Below are 21,905 nucleotides of genomic sequence, written 5' to 3' on the forward strand. Positions count from 1 at the left end.
TGCACAGTGTTAACCTGGTCCAACAGCACTCTACCAGGCAATACCCGGGCTTTGCCTGAAGGGCAGCAGACGACAGTAAATATTACGGAAAAGGTCACCATGATTTGAAGGAGACTATAAGGCCATGCCATACCACTGTGCCATAGAGTTCTGGCCAGCTTTATTTAGTAATTCATACAAAGTCTATAAGAACAGGTCATGCAGGCAGTGATGCTTTCCCCCAAACAGCACATGCAACGACAAACGGCTTGTTTTCTAGTTAGATTGCTCACAGGTCTCACATTTCCTCTGCTGTTAAAGAGTTATGTGGAAGACGGGCAACTATCCCACCAACATCACCTTCCTTATCATCATCAAGTGAAAAAAATGAAGGTCTCATTCATGCCACAAAGCACGAGTTATCATCTTACTCCTACTTTCACATAAGACTCTGCTTCAGGGACAAAGGTAGGAACAAGATGCAGTGCTTTTGTCCACATTTCCCATGCAGAATTAGCACTCATTCCCCCTAGCATGTGAATATCTTCCTAACACGCCCCATACAGTACATGGAGGACATTAGCACCAGTTGGAGTTTCATGAATTCTACTCCCAGATCAAGAGATCTAAATCCTTTATAGATTTGATACCCGCTGTTAGGAACTACAACAAATCCAAAGCAGAATTAGATCTTGAAAATGATGGTATTGCATGCTACATATTACTGAACATTGAAGGTTCCAGCAGTGTCCCAAGATGTCCTCATAATACCTGGAAGAGGATTTTAATGATGATGTTGCTAATTCAGTTTATGGGTTTTTCAGAACAAGACCCTGCGCAAAGGACATAAATAGGGTAGGAAAGAATAGAGAAAACGTACTTAACTTCAGGTACTTTAGTCTGAATTATTATATTACTCACCAATGACATCTATTGTTACTGCTGTTCTCATTGTCCAATTGATATTGTTGTCATATAGAGTGTAATCACACACATACATTCCAGCATCGTTATCATAGGTTGGATTCAAGTAGATTTTATTATGCTTAAGCTTTAGGCTTTGTCTGCTTTTACTGTGTTTTATCTGACGACCATCCTAATGAAAAGAAAAGTGTATCAAGGAATTAGAAGTCCTTTTTTTGTTGTTGTTCCTGTTATTAAAACGTATTCTAAAATATTTGGATACGATTACCATGGCAGTAGGGCTAAGCCAAACTCTTTCCACTGAACCCCAAAAAAAAGATTTATTAACATTCTGAGGACATTTGTCAGTTATATTAAAAAACTGTGGCTTATTACATGTGAATACCATTGTCTTTTTAAAAAAAATATTTAAAATTTGTGGTTGCTGAGAGAAATGTGAAATCATGAACCTAATCTAAGTTAAACTCCTATTACTAAAGAGCAACAAAACGGATCACTTTTTTGATGGACCGGGTATTTTTTTTTTTTAATAAATTATTTTCAAAACATTTTAATGTCCTTTCTGAGAAATAAATCATGGTTTTGGATTTTCTGAGATTGACAACACTGTCACTACTTTTAAAAGGATGAAAACTGACTATTTTTTGAAAAGCACTCCTATTTTTCAGCTTAGTGTATTCTCTAAGACCACTAGGAATTTTCCTTAAATCAAATTCCTGAAAAAAATCCACTGATACAAAATGGAAAGAATCTCCTTAAATTCAGTGTTTTTCATATCAAGATGTAGGTAAAGATATACCTCATTTAAAGTTTGAAAGTAAATGAAGAGTAACTTTGACTAGATCATAATTCCACTTCATAGAATCAATAATGTAAATAATACCAGGTACACAATTGAAATTTCAGTCATTTTCATTTGCTCGTTTAGACGGTATATTACAATCCTTACAAACGCAATAGGAATAAATATTAGCTTGCAAGTATTTTAGTGGTCATTTGAAGAAGAGTAAATCAATAATGTTTCATTAAAAACAGGAGTCTTGGAAAGAACAATGCGAAACATTAATCTTAGAAGAATTTTGTTTTTAACAAAGGCACTTTTTCTTTGGTATGTTTGATATTTTTGGAATTTAAAATGTCAAAACAAAATGTAAAATTTTAAATTCCAATCATATATCAGTTTTGTAAAGAACTGGTTTTGATTCTCAATTGCTTCAATTTCATAGGTGAAGAGAAAGCATTTATAGGCCTCTCTTTCATGGAATAATATTTTGGGTGTGGCAAATGTCTTCAAAACTCTTACAGACTTGATATATATCAATTCAAGTTTCTGCTTTTGTGTTGAATTTCTCAGGCTGTATTGTCTGCTAAAGAAGATTTCAAGAACCTATAGTACATGAGCATTAACTAGACCTAAAGCTATACCTCCACTGAGTTTTTTTGAATGCTCAAGAGAGTGACTCTCACCTTGTACCATTTTACATCTGGCTTTTTTATATGGTTGTAGCATTTTGTCCCAGGACAAGTTATTGAATTTCCAATGCCAGCAAGAAGGGGTAGTGTATTTGTGTCATAACCTGAACATTTTGCTGCCTCCTTTGTTTGAACCTCCAAAACAATTTTGAGACATGGAATTTTTTCCCTGAGTGATGCAGGAAAAAAAAAAAGATAAACATTTAATACACAAAACAAAACAATTCTTGTATAGAAACATAAGCCTTTTTCTCCATCACATACCGTATCATACAGATGTACACTCCAGAAGCACTGTCCCTTACTGGTTTAAACCAAAGTGCATCCCCTCGGAAAGCAGGATTAGAGCTTTCCTTGACAGGCTTCAGTGGCTCGTTATCTTTCTGATGCCAGAACCATTTCACCTGATGTTGTTTTAGAAGTGTGTTGTTATAAATGTGCGTAGCATCTTTATCTGGTAAAGCGCATTGTAAAACAAACTCCTCATCACTAATTGCACGATACGATATTTGAGGTTGAACACGGGAACATCCTGAAAAGCAGGACAATAAGATATCAGTACCACCTGAAAGAACACACAGTCATCATGTTTAAAAAAAAATAATTCGGAATACTAAAAAAACACAACTTTACCTTTCTTTGTGTTAAATAATGTTTTATGCGACCAGATGCTAGGATAATAGAGAGTTGATTTCCTTAAACATGGAATTTGCCAATGTTCTCAAAAGTTTTTCAAAGGTTTCCAAAGGCTTATTAGGCCTTTTTCAACAGCCCAATGTGAAAATAACTTGATTGTTAGTGAACGGAGATTTTCACACGTGTGTTAACCTGTTAACCTCAACTCTGCAGAAGAGCAGAGGTAGCCCTTCTAGCTCTCCTTGTATTAACGGAGAAGGGATTGGCATAAACCTGAAGAAGCAGAGCCTGCCCACCACACTCCCTCTTTAGGCTAAGATTGGCAAGCGCTATCATCTCACTGCTTTCAAACACTTCTGCTCTTATCTTTCAGCTACTGTCACTAAAATTAGACAAATTTTGGGACTCTGAAGGCTGTGGTGACCAATTCTAACCCCCGTTCTCTAAAGGCTGACTGACCTTGCTGCATAACCCCTCCTGCCCGTCAGGATGTGGTAACCCGTGAAAGCACGGCAGGATTTCACTTCAGCAGAAGAGAGGGCATGAAATCTTCGGTTCCTCGCCTGCCCACCTGGGAGATTCTTCGCAGTTTCAGTTTCTCTCTGTGAACTGAATTGGATCAAGCTCCTCCAGACAGATTGTGTGGGTGGAAGACTTTGATATATTGGTCTCACCCTGCCTTTCTCTTCTTTCTCCCCCCTGACAGGCTTGGACCAGCTGCTGGAGACTTCAAGGAGTCGCAGAAGAAATTCATTTGCCACATTCGGTTCTCAGAAATTCTCCTTTACATTTGCCCTTTTCTTTTCATTAGGGAACTGAATTTTGAATCATATTTAGGATAAACTGTATTACAAATACTGAAAAAGCTTGCAGAAAGTCTAGAAACAGCTGTTTGCCTAAGACAAGCATGAACAGGTGCAAGAAAAACTCATAAAGGCATGGCAAAATGCAGACCCACTTTTCTTAGCTGTCAGAAAGCACCACAAACACCAAAACTCACCAAAGCAGACTCTTACCTGGCAAGGTAATCTCTCTAACTTCTGCCCCACTGACAAACAATGCTAGGATCCAGCACAAAGCAAGCATGATTTTCTTTATCAATTTTGGTTGATTTTCTGAGACATTTTCTCGAAGAATCATCTTGCTCTCTGTAAAAGAGGAAAATGGATTTTTTTTTTGTAAATAGTACTCTAGTAAGATAGTTAGGCAATTACATATTTCATTATGTAGCTCTATAAAACTTAGCAGACAGAATTTCCCAAATATCGTGGGGTTTTTAAAATGGAATTTGCAGCACTGTTCGTACTCATACTGTTTTACACGAATGCAGGAGAGATGACATTCAAGAATGTGCAACAGTTTCTTTAAATACGTCTTGCATAGAGTTGCTTACAGATGGACTTCTAAGTTACACCTGTGACAATGCAGAACTCCACAGCTGGAGTGGAAAAACGGGTCTTTCAGCAGCTATTGCTGTTAGAAGGGGAACCTGTCCTCTAAGATGAGTGATAAGATACCAAATAATAAAATCAACAACTATCAGCAACAGACTGAGAAAGGCATAACTGGCACCAAAATCCATGGAGCTCTGCTGTATCTTGAAGGCCAACATGCCCAGAGTATGTAAACAGGATTCTTTTGGGATTAAACCAAACCTGAAGGTGTGCTCCGGCTGTAAATGGCATTGAGTCCATGGGGCTGGAGTAGAACTATGCAGAAGTAAAACCCTCAAAGCATGTACTGTGTGGACACTGGGTCTTTGCTTGTAACTCTTTTCCCCCAAGACACATGCTCCTACTGGGCTTTGTTACCAGCTAAAGTGGACATACCTTAAGATGTCTGTTAGGGTCAGCAGAGCAACCTAAAAAGCACTTCTTCTCCTCCACGACTGCATGTGCAGCACCAGGCCTCACTTCTGCACCATGCACTGCTTGAATGACCCCAGCAGAGACCTGTTGAACAGGGTCTGATCCATCCCATCCTAAGGTATGAGCTCTGTGGTGCGCCATCTGTGCGTTCAGACCAGGAACACCCAGGGGATTTGGGAGCAGGTCCAAAAAGCACTCGGCTTCACCCAGACGCCCATATTACAGCATCCTGTCCAAGGTGAAACCCCAAACCCTGTTGGATGAAGTGTTTTGCCTCCCCTACTAAGAGGTTTGATGTGTGTCCCACAGCCTTCTCAGCCACAGGGCTGGAGGGAAGGCAGGCTGTCAAGCAAGCATATTCAAAAGCCATGACTTAATTTGGGTATTTCGTAAAAACATACCCAACGCCTGTGAATGACACGTCTGTAATGCCTGATTCAGGATCTCAGTGAGTAAAGGCTATGTGTTTTGCTGATGTTCACGTTGTGCAACTGAGACCTCAAGGACCTTTTTTTCTTTGCTTATTTGGCCACAGAGTGACTCTGCGTTTGCACAGCTGCCAGAGAGGCACTGAGTCAGCCCAAGGGAAAAAAGAAAAGGTCAGGCAAAGGCTAGTCCCTTGTCTGTTGGCACCTCATGCAAATCAGACACGACTCATGCGGGCAGGCAGCAAAAGAGCACCCAGTGCACACTGAGCTAGCAAGAGAGGTGAAGAGAACTCCCACTCTGCACTTTTTCAGGCAGCTATTATGCGTAGAGAGGAGCACTTTAGTCACCGTTCTCTTCAGCATGTCTCTATTCCTTGCAAGTTAATGGAATGATCTATTTTTACACTCAGAGGTCACATGGAGTAGGTTAACTCATCTGTGTTAACCCATCCTGGTGCTTTGTTAAACATTGAGTGCTGCCAACTGTCATTGCCCCATATGGCTTTTAAAACCATCCTGAAACTCCACGCCAATATGTATGTCTGAATAAAGAGACAGTTTCCTACCAGCACTGGGCAAAAACCCTCCTAAACTTTAAGAAGACTGTCATGTCCACTGCAAAAGGATCAATGGATCCTCACTCTTGAATGTGGGTTTATGACATTCCTAAAGACCTCTCTCAAGGCATTCATTAGGGCTGCATCTCTAGCCCTATTAATACTGTATAAAACAACGGATGGTGTTTTGAGTTATGTCACACAACGGCCCACATGGCAAAGGCATACTGCTGCCAGTAGCAAGCACGACCCAAGGGTCTAGTTCGTGATTCAGCGCTGCAGTCCCTTGAGCAGGTGAGCTGATGTAATGGGTCACTGTTGTCAAAAGGAGAAGGTCTCATCTACTTCTCCATCCTCCACATGCCCCTCTCCCTTGATCCCAGACAAATGTCCAGCCCCTCTCCTGTGACAGCTCTGGTCCTTTCTGGTGACTTATTCAAACTGTTAAGCCATCAGAAACTACTTGAGGAGGACTTGACCTGGCACAAGATAAGCAATGGAAGCATTTACTTCCCAGCTGCCCATTTTTCTGTAATCGGGGACACGCAGGCGACATGTAGCGAAACCACATCAAGAGGCCACTCACAAAGCATTTAATAATGCCACTGAGGTATAATCTCTGCTCTCCAGTTTACTGCCATGCTAACAACTCCCTCTTCAAGCTCAAAAGGTCACCACGAATGGGTAAGAAGTGTGAAAGGGAGGGTTAACTAATAAATGTTATAGCTTTGGTTAGCAATCTGTTTAATTTTCTGTTGTCTTTTGCTAGCCATGGGAAAATACACCACTGTCACTTTATTTTATTTTATTTTTGCTAACTGGTAACACTTTTATTAGAGAACCTCAGAAACTTTGCATTTTTATAGTGCTTAAAAAGTACCGTAGTGTGCGAAATTAAGAAGCTTTGTCTTGCAAGTGTGCTTGACAGGAAAAGAGAAATTCACAGCAGAAGCAAACAGCAATTACCAAACGAGAGGAGTACCTGAAACGGGATAATCTTAAACTGAGCATTTGGGCATATTTGCAGTGCAAGTGGACTCAAGGTGATTCAGTGATTCAATATATTCAGTGACTGATTTTATCTTGGTCAGTATCTGCCAGAAAAAGAAAGCACTCTACTCTGGGCAATGTATTATCGATAGTCTTTCTGCCTTCTCCTGCCGTGTACACACCCATATTATCATATCCTTAGTCTAGGGATTTAGGATGCCATTTAATTGGAAAGTAACTAACATATCTACAGAGGAAACTAATGTGGTCTTAACATAATTTCCTGTGGTAAAAAAATGTAAGAGAGAAGAATAAAAACTCTGTTATTTTGCCTATGTTTCAACTCCTAAAAGACTCTCACAAGAAAACCATAAATCTCTATTTCATAGCAGTTTGTATGTATTTACGTAAAATATAAGCAAAAGAAATCAAAGTCAATTTCTTGAGAGCTGCACCAAGTTTCATGATATCTTTGAAGCCAAGTAGAGTGGCATGCCGCAATCTTATAATCTACTATTCTGATTCTGATGAAAATCACTTCAGCGTCAGAGCTATCAACTCCTCTGTCTTGTACATCAATGGAAAGAGAAAAATAATCTGATTCTAGGAGTAAGATTAGTCATAATCATGCAGAAGAAAAAAAGCTTGACCATACCTATAAACCAAAAATAAATAATCTAATGAAGCTACTCATTAAGACACTACTGTTTTGTCTGACCAAGCAATTAAAAACTATTTACTTTAAAATGCAGATTCAAAGACAATAAAACCAACTCACCTGTCAAGCAGATGGGCTAGGGAGGGCTAAAATCTGAAGCTAAAAGCTATAATTAAAAAAACCAAAATTATCTGAAAATCTTACCTGCACGTCCTACACTACATGATAAGAATTGTGGTTAGTTCTAGCTGTGCACTGTGTTGAGTCTGTTTCCTTTACAGGAATTTCCTCTACCTCACTGTCATCATCCCTTCCTTTCTCAGTTTAGTTGCATTTGGTTCAAAATTTCCGGGTCATTTTCTTGTAAAAAGAGCAGGGGAAAAACTTTACCCCTAGTAATACCCCTAGTAACAGATTAAAGCCTTTTGCGTTCTGAAATCTCCTACTTGCATTGGGTGTAAAAAATGCGTTGGACTTTTTAGTTTGCTTCATTTAAGAGGAGGAAGGGTAAAAGTTTATTTCTTTTTTGCCCACATGCTGCTACTAGATGGTTCAAAAAAGTGTGTAATACCTGCAATCTACAAGAGAACCACACTTTTGCCCAATAATGAATAATGTTTAGTATAAGAGCTGAGCTCTCCTTACTTTTATTCTCCTCAGCTACCTTCCACACCCACTGCAAGTGGGCACAATAAGGGGGCTGTGACGCACTATTGCTTTCTGTCTGTGTTCTCCCAGTTAAGCCTTGTTGGTTACCCAAACACAGCTTTGGCAGAAAGAGAAAAGAGAAGCCCTGATGAATCTGAGCTGTGACTTGGCCCTTGGACCTGCAAGTCAGGCAGAGCACGACAGCATATACAGTCCCACACGGTCCAGCCCCTCTGCCAGCCTTCCTGTATGGATGTGAAACCCATAAAAGACAGGCTGCACAGTGACTCAAACTACATAAAAGCATCTGAGAACACCTTGTCATCAATTCTGACCTCAGTTTTTCCTATTTCAATAGAGGTTATGTAAATATATAGGTCCAGCAGTTTGCACCAGACTTCTCTCAATAACAGTAGGACTTGCTGCTTCTTTTTTGGTGTGAAGTTCACTCTCTTTACATTGAGTCAATTACTCTATTTCCACAAGAAGAAGATAAAAAAGGCTTTTTGCTGAATAACAGGGGATTTCAATGCTGCCTCTGTTTATATACACATTCCTTGTTGCAATGTCCAGTATTAATGCTTGATTCTGTTGGGTTCTGAGCATTTGGAGATACAGGATTTGTATTCTCAGGTTCCACCATGTGTTCAGCTCTCTGCTCTTTCCAGAAGAGAGTTAGAGCAGATCTTAGAAATACAACAGAAGCACCAGTCCCATAGAGCTTTGAAAGCCACGCTGCCAGAAGGCTGAGTGGTGTGTCACACCGGTTAACACACTGGGTAAAAGTCTTGGCAAATAGAACCAAATGCATGGCTGAGCCTCTGCTCCATTTCATCCCTTCCTGTTTTGTAAAAGTAATGTAGGTGCCAAAAAAGCAGCCTCACACACCTGTACTTTGCAGGTTCATATTTATCCTTTGCTGCTAGAGCAAGTTTGTGAAGGAGAGGGCAAAGGATCGCTCCAGAACACCCTTCCTGCTTCCTCTCTCTCCCCTCCCTGTCCTCCCTCTCGCTCGCTCACCCTCCCACTCACACATTTAGCATATTCGATGCTATAACTCCAGGAAGTTGTGCCTCCCCACCCCTGTGGAAAGTCAAGGTGGGAGTCTATCTCTTACCTTGTCCGTCTCACTTTTGCTCAAGCATTTTGCCAGCCAAGAAGCAGGGGAGGAAGTGCACCACCTCTGTGTGTACACAGAGTAGTCTTACAGTGCTGGGAGGATTATGTTTTTTAGTATTCTGGTACTATTCTGGCTTGACACATTTATGCATCACCTCCTTCTCTGCCCACCTATGGTTAACGCCGACTGGGTAAGAAATTCTCCGCCTCGATTATCTTCTACACTGAGTCAGTGGTGTTGGTTATGGTGTGACAGGAGGTGTCTGAACAACATCTAAACATGACCTTCTGTCCATTTTGTACCAGGTTATACAGTCAGTGAAATGACATACAGTCAAGGGCAGCTTATGGAGCAGTAGGGTAACTCACCTGTTACTCCTCTGTCAACTAAGGGAAGTTGGTGTTATTTAGTACAGATTTGCCACAGTACAGTGCATTCTACCTTGGGTATCAGGGTGTAACATGGCCAGTTACAGAGAAGTACTTTGGCTGTACTAAAAACTGAATAGATCACTTGCCAACGGAGAAAGAGCAAAGCAAATACTCGTGACCCAGGCCTTTAAAATCTTTTTACTCTCGCAATCTTTAATGGTTAAATAGAAAAGATTGCCTAGCACCTCAAATTCCATGCCAATCCCTTCTTGCCTTCCTTGATAGTCTAGCCTGCATACTGCAAACCAAGAAGCTTAAAACTGACAAGGATGACCATTGTTGTGTTACGGCTTTTTTTTCAGAGACTTACTGTTCTGCACAAAAGCAGGTCAGATTAGTTTCCCCATTACTCCCATAGGAGACCGTACTGTTCTAATGGCTTTAATGCCCATCATAAATTTATTCATGGACACGTGTCCTTGTGTGAATACCGTTCCTTAGCTTAAACAACTCTTCTTCTTTCTAGTGCTTTTTCTTTTCCCGTGTGCATTGGTTGACAATGCTCCTATTTCTTTCCCTGTTCATTTTATCAGCCTAAACAATTTAAACTCTTCTAGGATCCCTTCACACGATTCTCCTGGTGATCCTCATAGCTCTGCCTTGCAAGTCTCAAGGTCTCACTTCACTGACAGCACTTCATTGGTATTTGCACTGTATTGTTCAACTTTCCTTCACCATTCTGGCAGCTGGCAACCATCCTGAGGTTCTCACAAGTTTTCATTCCCGAAGTATGAGTTCCTTCCTTGTACCTGAATTTTTGCTGCTAGTCCCCAAAGGCAGTATCTTCCTGAAGTACTACAGAAATAAATATGCTTAATGTACTACTTATTAATTCACTATACACAGATAGAGACATTGCTATCACAGCTGAGCTGAACATTTAGGCTTGAGTCTCCAGCTGAATGCCTGAATTTGAAAAGAGGTGTAACCCATAAAGAAGTCCCTCAAGAGATCCTTCACCATAGTCAAAAGAACTCTAACAGCTACAATTTTTCTGCAATGCATAGTAAACAGTTTTGTAACCACATAGTGGAATGAGGTCTCCAGCACGTGACTGAAATTGGCTTAACTAAGGTAGTGGTAAAAAGAATTAGAGCAATGAGCCACAAACCTGCCTGATTACCTTTCACAAATACCTTAAGCCATCAATGTACTGAACTCTATTATTTTTGTATTTAATAGGTAATAAGCAACAAATGTATTACACTCGACAGTGGTAGATCTTGCTAATGTACATACTATATCTCACCAGTAGAGGCCAGATGGAAGATCAAACAATGCAGTATAAGAGACAAATCCCTGTGATGAGTTGTTTATATATTTAGCTGACAATGAAACTAAAAAATGAGACTATTGTGGTCTATCTGCAGCTGTTTTCACTGAAGTTCAGGAAATTTGGATTGTTGAACCACAGGAAGCTGTCATGAGTTGACCAAAACTGGAATAGATACTTGTAGAGCCTTTTTTCCATTTTGTATTTTCCGTAACTTGTGGCTATTGCAGGAAGCTTGATAACTACTCTTTCACTCTGGCACTTTATCTAATTATAGTTACTAAATCAGAAAGGTATTTCCCAAAAATGCAATCACATTTTCTTTTTCAAAACACTACATCACAAGCATTCCACTAGGAAAGACAACGTTTCAAACATTTTATTAAATATATATAGAGTTTAATGATGTAAAAATTGCCTTTTCTGTGCAAGTCAGACCACAGTCATCTCTCAAAAGAAAGCCTTTTTTTTTTTACTTTCTCTGAAAAAGCAAGATAGAAAAGGACAACTTTTATATATAATCACAGTTCTAGGGTATCCTTCCAGGCCAGACTCACGCATCTACCTTCTTACCTGCTAATCTTTATTTTATTTTCTTGACAGTTTTTATGACCTTTTAGCATTTACCCATGGTTTGCAAATTCTGCCTCCCCTCATATGTATGTAAAGAATGCAGACAGCAATGAAGGAACAGAAGTGCTTATAGTAGGAAGAAATTATAGATATGGATCTAGATGTGGTGTCTGAAAGACACCTTCACACCCTTCACTGAAAGAGTCCCTCCATACTCGGTGCACTGAAGGAGGACACATAACACAGGGCATGGACAACTATAATTCACAAACCTTCTACATTTCCAGGCCCTTATACGGTACTACACTATAGTACTGATACTGTATACAATAGTCCCAACTCTTCCCAATATTTACATTCAAATTATCAACATACAAGAAGACTTCTTTGATACTCTTTTTCTTCCAGCCTGCACTGTGCGTGGTAGAAAGTGGTCAACCAGGAACACTAAAAAAATGCAGACACAGACTGAGCTCTCACAGTCACTACCATGTGGTAGCTCGTGCAAGAAAGACAAGAATCTTCAAGACTGGTGTCTTACAACAGCTGTCTCCTCAATGATCCCATCTGAATCCTCCTCTGGGAAATTACATATTCCAATCACTTCTTTGGATTTGGCTTGGTTTAAATTGTCCTACAGTACAAATGAGACATTTATTGCTTGTGGCAAGCAGGCCTAACAACACTCTTGCTTTTTTGATTGCATTTTTTCTTCTTACTCTAAGTTTTATTTTTGACACTTACTGCTTTCTAACTGCAGCAAAAAAAGAAGCCACAGATGTAGAAAGGGGGAAATAAAGTTTTATTAAGTGCAAAAATGGAACAAAAAATGCAATGTGAATCACTGAAATGACCCATTACCTCAAACCAACTATCATGTGAATTCACTTATAAATCGACATATGCATGATCAGACAGATCAACACAACTACAGTCTATAAAAGTCATATTAGCAGCTCCTTTGCTCTAGGGACTGTAAAGAGAAAGCACGCATTTCCAAGCCCTGATTAAAGTCAGCCAATTCAGGATATAGAGCAATAAGGAGAACATCTGGTATTAATATAAGGACGCATACCCTTAATTTCCCTTGTCTCCCCTTACCACAACATGGGCTGTGAGGACCGGCTATACAGATTAAATGAATGTGTTGTGATACCATTCTATGCAAAAATACTTGCCCCTTTACAGATATTGAGTAGCTCATTGAACTACATCTGAATGTCTGTTTTGCTGGCATTCGAACAACTTTGGAGTTAATGCCATTTAGCTTTCAACCTTCCTCATGTGAAGTCCTCTGGTATTCTGTAAAACCTCAAGTGTGGTCAAATTCTGTATGGTTTCACAGTCTTCAGGGTACAGCTTCATGAGTGCAGTCACAGCATTTCTCCAAGCTGAGGTTCGTGGCAAATCCAATCTCAATTTATAGTAGCTGATTCTCATAGAGGGTAGGCTCAGTCCAGAGCTTTTAAAAAACCATGTGCACTGTCTTTATTCATATGTGTAGTATAATACATTTGACATTTTATGGTGTTAGCTAATACATTGACAACAGCATATGAAAAAATTATGTGGCTAAGAAGTTTAACCCCTCAGTTAAGTATCAGGAAAGTTACTAACTTTTCTGTCAGCTGTTTCACCAAGAAGTGGATGTGCCCAGTATGTCAGATGGCATTTCTGAAGTAGGGGCAATCATTAGCACTGGAGGAGAATGTTAAAACTGATCTGTGATTACAAATCACAGGAAACTCTGGTAGAGAAGAACTGAACCTTGAGAAGGATTTGGAAATATAAAGACATGCATATATACAGAGCATAAATCCTCTTCAGTAAAAGCTTAAGCCAGAAAATGGCTTTTGCCTAAGGATCGCATTTCAATGGCTCTTTAGTTGCCTAATAGAAAGAGGCAGATGTCCTGGAGCTGATCTGAAGGACACCACACGTGTGCCTTATTTCTTTGTACTTTTTCATCTGCGTGTTAACCTGGCAACCGTGTTGTCTTCATTCTGTTATGCTTGATTGCAGGATATTTGATGAACAACAAGGTATTTCATTCTCATGAATCTTGAGACATTGCCATGGCACCTAGCACTCCAATTGTGTCCTCAAGTTCACTGAGAAGGTAATGGAGATCCTCCACTACAGGTGCATGAATTAAGTGTCAGTGTCAAAGAGATGTCTCCTCATAACTAGCATTAGTTGAATGCAAGACAATGATGAGAGTGGGCTAAGCCTTGATGGTTTCCCAGCAAACTGACAGATCTTCCAAAATGATTCTCCATTGATTTCTCCTCATTAGTACTAGGAGGAAATACGGCTCCATTTTATCTAGGAGTTTATGTCAGATTGGTATCTTCTGACAGACAGCTAATAATAAGGGAGGATTACCATGGTTTTGAAAGGCATTACTAAGTTTGTTTTAAAAAATAGTGCTAAGTACAAATGTTCCAAAGGTTTAGGAGTACATGTACATACTGAAGATCTCATTTTCACATAAATCCCCTACATCCCTCAGTGAAGGCAGCTCAGGGTCCACAAACAAAACACTATTATCTCTATCCCATCCACCTCTTCTCACTCCAAAAATAAGCATTTACACTATTGTCAGTGTAATAAGAGAATGGAAACAGTCTTTATCATTCCTCCAAATCACTCCCACTTGGCTTGTCTAGACCACATAGAGGTCAGCAGTGAATACTGTTAGCCCGACCAAATCTGCCCAACTCTTTCTCTGTTGCCCTACTCCCTTCTTCTCTGTTTTCACTTGATTTTTCTGCTTGACATTGCCCAAAGCCTGCATGCCAAGTTCTCTAGGGCAGGAGCCTTTTGGGTCTACTCCCAAGCAGGATCCTTAGGAAATACCAAAATACAAACCCAAGAGTGTCTTAATAATAATACTTTGCAAATACTGATATATTTATTGAGGGGCCTCAAAAAGTATGCAAGTATAACTAATATCACTCTACATTACTGGAAAATGTGAAATCAAAATTTTTTACATTGTGCTTTGTGTCTTGTGGTAAGTCCTAAGCAGAATCAAATTTCTGCTCCTTGTGCAGATCACTGAGGAAACTCTCTGAGATAGTATTTCGCATTGGGGTTAACATCGTCCTAGCCCCTGTAACAATTTCTACATTCTTCACAGACCTCAGACTTGGCTTCTTATGAACACTGTCTTCCCAAAACAAGTGTGCAGTTTGTGTTTTCTAGTAGTTAGCAAGTCTAGTAGTTTGCTTCTGTCTCCAGAATTGTTACACAACTGCATTAAAGCCACAGACTTCAGTCCGTGGTTGAGCCCCTTCTAAGCCTAGGTCAAGATTATTATAGTGTCCTTTGGTGTTTATCTTGGTAGGTTTTGCTGGCATCAGGTACCGAAGGTTCTTCCAAAATCTGGAATTCACAGGAAGAGATTTATCCTTTTTCCACTTCACAACCCTCTTTGATGGTAAAAGAGACAGTGATTCTGGCAAGAAATTGTAGTTACTTATAGGCATATATTCAATCAATATGATTTTAGTTTTCCTTTCAACTAGGGCTTTATGTAGTCCACTCTCAAGTTCGTATACGGCTCTGTCAGAAATGTAGTTCTGGCTCAGTATAATGATTAATCGTCGACTTTTGTCAATGAATGAATGAATATCATCAACAACCGCTGCAAATTAAGGATAAATGTGTTATTAAACTAAGTTGAAAGGATAGGGACTGAATCGACTTATCCTTTAACAATTTTTAACAATTGTATGTATACAAACTGTTCCCCTTATAAAGTGAGGGCATGTAAGCATCCAGTCCATATGAAGAGATTAATATGCATTGCAGATTAAGACTTTGCAAAAATGAGCTCAGGAGTGGCCAACACTTGTTTTCTGAAGCAGTTAAAACTGACACACAATCTCCAGCTACCCTGGAGTCTGTCAGTCTGTCTGTCTGTAGTCACATGGATAGAAGGTCACAGCAAAATTTATTTTTCCTCCAACCAGACATCTCTTTGCTTCTTCATAATAAATACCACTGGAGTGTTTCCACAGAAAGTCACCAACAGCAACGTCTCTCCAAATATTCAGTAACCCTCAGGTTACTCTTTCCTTTACGTCCCCAAATACCCAAATCTGTTGCCAGTAATATAAGGTCTAGAAGACTAGCATGTGATGACAGAATGAGTTTCAAATGTGTTTTAGATCCATGACTTTTGTCATGACAAGCAATGAACAAAATCAAATGGTGATATCCTTCAAACACCCATGCACCCAATTGAATTCTCATGCACAACTTCCTGTGGTTGCTTCAGCATCATGGGACAACAAGGTCTACAGAAACCAGAGATCTAGAAAATCTTTTAGGGAAAGGCAAAGCAAACTGCAGGAGTAACCTAAAGAAGAGAAAACTGAGAGGAGGAGGCGGCACACCAAAGGCGCCTGTAAATAGAAGGAAATACTCTGTTTTCCATATTCACAACAGATCAGCCCACAGAAAAGCTAAAACTACTGCAAGGAAATAAGCTAAAATTATCAAAAGAATCAGACTGAACACTTTGGAAAGACTTTTTTTAATACCTAAGGAGAGATAATACCTGGAAAAAAATGGCTTGGGAGAGTTGTGGCACCTCTCAGGTTAGAAAAATATGTCAGGAATGGATACAAGGAGAGAAGATCCTACTTTGTGAAGGGGGCTGACTGACCTTATTGCTCTGTGTTTTTAACAATGAAATCCTACTCCTCAACTAGATCTTTGGACTAAATGGAATCTCCCGGTATCTTTTTTCCAAGCATCTGCAAAAGGCCATCTATCCATAGGACATTTAGAGAAACAAAACTCCATGTTCTCATTTCTATTTTGTTATGGAATCCATTACATTCACAAAATGGTTTCAACACCCACACTAAAGATACAGCAAATATACAAGTTACCTGAGAATAACTAGTACCAGAGTGTCATGGTTTCAGCTGGTGTGGAGTAAAATTTCTTGCTAGCAGCTGGTAAGTGGCTATGTTTCGTATTCGGGATGACAGTGGTGTTGATAGTGCACTGGTGGTTTTGGTTGTGGCTAAGCACTCAAGGCCTTTTCTGCTCCTCGCACCACCCTGCCAGTGAGTAGGGTGGGTGTGCACAAGAAGCTGGGAGGAGACACAGCCAGGACAGCTGACCTCAACTGACCAAAGGGTCAGGGATATTCCATACCACATGTCGCCATGCTCAGTATATAGAGCTCGGGGAAGAAGGAGGAAGGGGGGGACGTTCTCAGTGACGGCATTTGTCTTCCCAAGTCACTGTTATGTGTGACAGAGCCCTGCTTTCCTGGAGATGGCTGAACACCTGCCTGCCCATGGCAAGCAGGGAATTAATTCCTTGCTTTGCTTTGTTTGTGCATGCAGCTTTTGCTTTACCTATTAGTCTGTCTTTATCTCAACCCAGGAGTTTTCTCACTTTTGCTCTTCTGATTCTCTCTCCCATCACACCAAGTGGGGAGTGAGCAAGTGGCTGCGTGGTCTGAGATGCTGGCTGGGGTTAAGCCACAACACAGAGACACCAGTTGCTCTGTGCAGTAAACGTGAGTTCATTCATAGGCGCCTGCTCTCAGCAAAAGCAGAGCAAGAGCACTATTACTGTGAAACAGCTGACATCATCTGTGTTCTCACCTTAACTTTCTGCATGCTAGCTTTTTCATCTGTTCATCTTGGTTCTGTGTAATCAAAGATATGTGTGTATGTATGTGTGTAGGTTTATGTAAATTCATAAATATATCTATAAAATATCTAAAATGAATGCATGCAAACTTTGCATGCACATGGTCTAGGAATAAGTGAAAAATGTAGCATTTCCATGCACAACACATTTCACAGAATTCCTTCTAATTACAGACTTTCACCTTTATGTGAAAATTTTGTGCCTATTTAATGACAAGAATATTCAATACAGAATATTCAATACACTTACCTCCTCCAGGGGATACATCCCTCTCAAATATACATAACTTGTAGCCAAAGTTTTCTTCTAATATCATGGGTAATATATTCAAAGCAAATTCTCTCTCTTCTTCAGTAGGAGAAACACAATCTTTCAGGTAAGACACAAAGGCATCATATTCTTTTCCATCTGGAATGAAATCAACAATTGTTGTCTTGTTAGCAACCATTAGAAATACAGTATCTGATCCACCATTCTTTTTTTCAAAGTTGTTGTCTCAGTAGCAAAGCATCTAGAAACTCCTGCTCTTTCCTTTGTACCCGAACAGTCCTCAAACAAAAAAATAAATAAATTCCTGAATCAATTTAAGTTTGATACAAAAGATTCTGATTGCATTTGGCAAATATTTGAAACTAATGTATCCTTTCCACATTAAGGTGTTTTGTTTTTTTTTAAAATAGATTAATTTAACCAGTTAATGTCACATCTGTGATGATCAAGAAAATTAAGGGAAGCAAAATATGTGTCTGTAACCTGATAAGAATGCTATTTAAGTGATACTGCACAATTCCACATTTATGTTACTTTCTGTCTAAGACTATCAAGTAGTTCTGTAGAATGGGTACTGGCAAAAGAGAATGAACCAAATTATTACTTTAATTACCATGTCTGGTAATGCTTTCAGCAGTAATTTACAAAAGCAAAATCCAAGACCAATTCAGAGGCCAGGTCTACCACATTGAGCAATATCTAATTGAACCTTGCCACAGAACAACTATCTGGATTGATACAGCAGCGCACATAGCTTTGCTTCTTAAACTGTACTTCTTTGCTTCCCTTTCCAGATACTTTACTACATGTAGTTCATAAGAGGGAGCACAAACTAAAGCCCGTGAACCCCTACACATGCAAGAGCTCTAGGAGTAGGAAATCTATTGCCTAGTATCAGACAATCAGTTCCTCCAGGGTGGCCTAGTCCAGGTTCTCTGAGATCCTCCCTGTAAGCCGTGTACACAGTGATAGCTAACATCAACGGACAGATAAATAATGCTGGCAGGCGTAAATTTCATCCACCCATTACTGAAAAATCTCCAGGCACTGCACTTTATTCAAGCCGATTTAGAGACTAAAGAGGGCTAAGCAAATCAGGTACATATATACCGCAAGTTTCGTGACCACAATTTTCAGAAAAATTATACCCAGAACTGGGTAACTGTCAGGCTTGTTCCTTACATCAAGGTCACAGCAACGCTGCCTAGGAAGATCCTGGTAGCGTGCTCTCCTCCTCTCCTTAAGTGCATTTAGTGACAAACCTATAAACACTGCAATGGCCTTTACAGTCAAGGAAGCATCTTAACCTTCACCTCACTGGAGGGCATCAGTGAGGTGAAAACAAATTTCTGTCAATCTGCCTGTCTGACAACTCCAGAGTGCTCATCCTCTTTACAGACAGATAATTGTAAACTTCTCCACGTTCATCAACTTCTATGATGAAGAAGATGTCAGAACAGAGCACATCTGAACAGCATCTAACCATGTCCCTTCCGCTACCTTCTCCAGAGACAGCTGCTTCACTGTGTTTATCTGCTGTTACTGCACCAGGTGTATAACAAACTCACTTTAGCACCTGACCATCAAGTTCTCTTTTACATATTCTTTGCTGGTTTTACTCGCAAAACTCCTGGATTTATTTTGTCTCTTCCTCAAAGATGGTTGTTTTATAGAACCTACCAGAAACTATCTTTTAATCAATACACTTATTTCAATGTCAGCATTTGCCAAGTCATACCTCCAACAGTGTCATCTCTTCTGCATACGTTCCTGTAAAATAGAACTAAGTCAACTCTAAACATCACAGAGACAATCACCACAGCTACAGCAACACATGGAAATAGTACAGCAAGGACCATTCCAGTTGTAAATATGTGGACAGGCAGATCTTGGGTGTTCCCTGTAAAACAGAAACCCAGGAAACCATAGCCTTAAAAAAGGGCATTATATTACAAGATTGCTTATTCAATACTGATGGCATCTTAAAATCACCCTAAAAAAATAACCATGTTGATGTGAATCCTCTCCTGCTAATACTGCTACTAATGCTAATATGCACATAGGCATGCCATTTGTCCTGAGAAGACCTACAGAACGTGGATTACTCTAAAAACTGGAGAAACAACCTTGCATGCAGTCACACCCTCCATACACAGAAATTAACTGTATGTGGGATCAAGACTGACACTACAGATCCTCAAGAATGTGCAGCATCCCAAACTGGTGATCACCCGCTTTTATCACAGCATGGTAGGGGTTGGAAGAGAGCTCTGGAGATCATCTAGTCCAATCCCCCTGCCAGTGCAGGGTCACCTAGAGCAGGCTGCACAGGAACGTGATGAGTTTCCTTCAGGTTATTATTTCCTATTATTCTCTACCTTTTGCCCCTCTCTCCATCCATCCATAACAGTCCTTAATATCCCTTTTAATCTCTTTGGACAAGATTTTATTTTTTTTTTTAATTCTGTCTTTGGTCTCTTTCAGGCTTTTATTTATTATTATTATTTTCTGTTGGTTTTGTCTTTTTAGTTCCAAATACAGATTTTTAATGCTTAAATCTTTGTGAACTCTTTATGAAGGCATTGTCAAGTCATGCTCATTGTATTTGGTATTTCATTTGCTTTATTATATGCATCATCTTTTGACTAGTCTATTTTCACATATTTCCTCCCAGAAAAGCTTGGAAAGGTCTGAGAGAGATGGAAAACAAGAAGGGAATGCTCATTTCCTGTGAATGCCCAGGCTGCCTGGACTATAAATGTGAAGTACTACTGTATGGTAGAGGTCAGCTTTCCATAGCTAGGAGGATAGAGTCCCTGGCAAGAGAGAAAGTGCTGACCAGAACTTGTCAGGCATTATCAGGAATATAAAAGACTGACCTTTCCAGGTGGAGGAAAAAAAAAAGAAAAAAAACCAACCAAACAAAACCCACACAAACAAAAACGTAAAAACACAAAAAATAATCAAAAGCTCAGATTTCAATTTTATAAAGAGCTGCTTAATAAACAAAGTGATCCAAACAGCAGACTCTGGGCTGCATAAGTCTTGGGTAGTTAACCAAGGCTTATGCAGTGATCCCACCAATCTGATGACCCCACCAATCTGGTGAGTAGGAGAGCACAGGGAATGCTCTGTCATGGGGCGTAGCAAAGTTCCGCCCAGGGATCTGTCAGCCAGAACATATCTCAGCCCCCCAGCTATGTCCACAGCAGCAGCAGCAGTTGAACTATGGAGCCCTCACACAGCTGCTCTAGCAGTCGTAGCAGCAACCCCTGCTGCCCCTGTCTCACAGCAGGAGGAATCACCTTGGCGGGCGTTGTAAGGTCCAGCGTTAGATGGACCAGGGCCTTCATAAGCACGCAGATGTTCCTGGAGAGATGTTCTGAATCAGTACCCTGCCCTCAGGATTGAGAAGGCTGGCAGGATCAATAATTATCTATGAGGAGTATGATCATAGATTATACCATACCTTTCTTCAATTTCACTATTTTTATTTGTGTTCTTTCATCAGTTTGCAACATGCAGGTGAAATTATGATGCATGTCCTCCTCTGTTACTTTTTTAATCCGTAGTAGCCTTGTGACATAGAACTTGTTTCCCAACCTGCAACAAGGAAAGGTCTTAGCAACACTGTACTGAAATCTACAACAGCTGAGAGGCAGATTTTCAGAAAAAAGTTCCAAAATAACCCTAGACATTTTACTGAATTTGCAGTCCACAAAGTGCAGGACATTATCACATACAAACAAAAGTGAGGTATCTTCAGGAAACCTACTGTAATTTTTTGAACTCTTCTTCACATATTGAAGGTCCATTCTCGGGGAGACCTGCACATTTTTCTGGAAACGTTTGATTAATTAACCAGTAGAGGCTGGCATCTTCTCGCATATAATAACCCAAGAAACCTGTGCAATTGAGTATCTCTTCTTTACCTAAACAAAGCATAAGATGAGAAGATCTAGTCAGAAGTAGCATTCATCTTCACAGTGCAGTAGCGTGTCAGCTTTCCAGGCAATGTATCCCAGGAGCTGTGCTCCTTTCTGGACTTTGTAGCCCCTTCACAGCGTTTCATACATGTTACACCTGCACTGGTGGTGGCTTTGGGAACCATGCGCAGGCCTGTCTTGCACCCTGTTGCAGAGTGATAGCCATCCACTGCTTTCTCTCAGATAAACTCTGTCACAGCCAGAAGAGTTTAAATAGGTGAGAGCGTTTCAGGCTTTAGAGAATTAAACAGTGCTGGACTCAATGATCCTTATGGGATCCCTTATCACAAGATATTCTGTGATTCTATGAACTAAATTGTGTGCTGCAGGCAGAGAACAGGAGAGGGCAACCCATCACCAGCACCCCAGGGCCAGGAAAAGTAAGTAACTGATAAGGGAAATTACAACC

At 40.1% G+C, this 21,905-nt stretch overlaps 1 protein-coding gene across 3 annotated transcripts in view; it reads right to left on the bottom strand.

Moving 5' to 3' along the window:
• Window positions 1-3,187: 3,187 nt before the first annotated feature.
• Window positions 3,188-21,905, bottom strand: part of IL18R1 (interleukin 18 receptor 1) — a 32,910-nt gene continuing 14,192 nt past the window's right edge. For 2 of the 3 annotated variants that reach the window (XM_063339164.1, XM_063339181.1), the window contains 5 exons: window positions 21,286-21,442; window positions 20,980-21,113; window positions 19,249-19,410; window positions 17,490-17,648; window positions 12,340-15,207 (listed from right to left, as the gene is read on the bottom strand). In XM_063339164.1, the coding sequence (XP_063195234.1) occupies window positions 14,807-15,207; window positions 17,490-17,648; window positions 19,249-19,410; window positions 20,980-21,113; window positions 21,286-21,442 (1,013 nt within the window). In that variant the 3' untranslated portion in view covers window positions 12,340-14,806. Of the gene's footprint in view, window positions 3,828-4,028; window positions 4,161-12,339; window positions 15,208-17,489; window positions 17,649-19,248; window positions 19,411-20,979; window positions 21,114-21,285; window positions 21,443-21,905 lie in introns of those variants that run through there. The other variant, XM_063339175.1, reaches the window with a different exon arrangement.

The sequence above is a fragment of the Chroicocephalus ridibundus genome, chromosome 1, assembly GCF_963924245.1.
Source record: "Chroicocephalus ridibundus chromosome 1, bChrRid1.1, whole genome shotgun sequence".
NCBI classification, from domain to species: domain Eukaryota; kingdom Metazoa; phylum Chordata; class Aves; order Charadriiformes; family Laridae; genus Chroicocephalus; species Chroicocephalus ridibundus.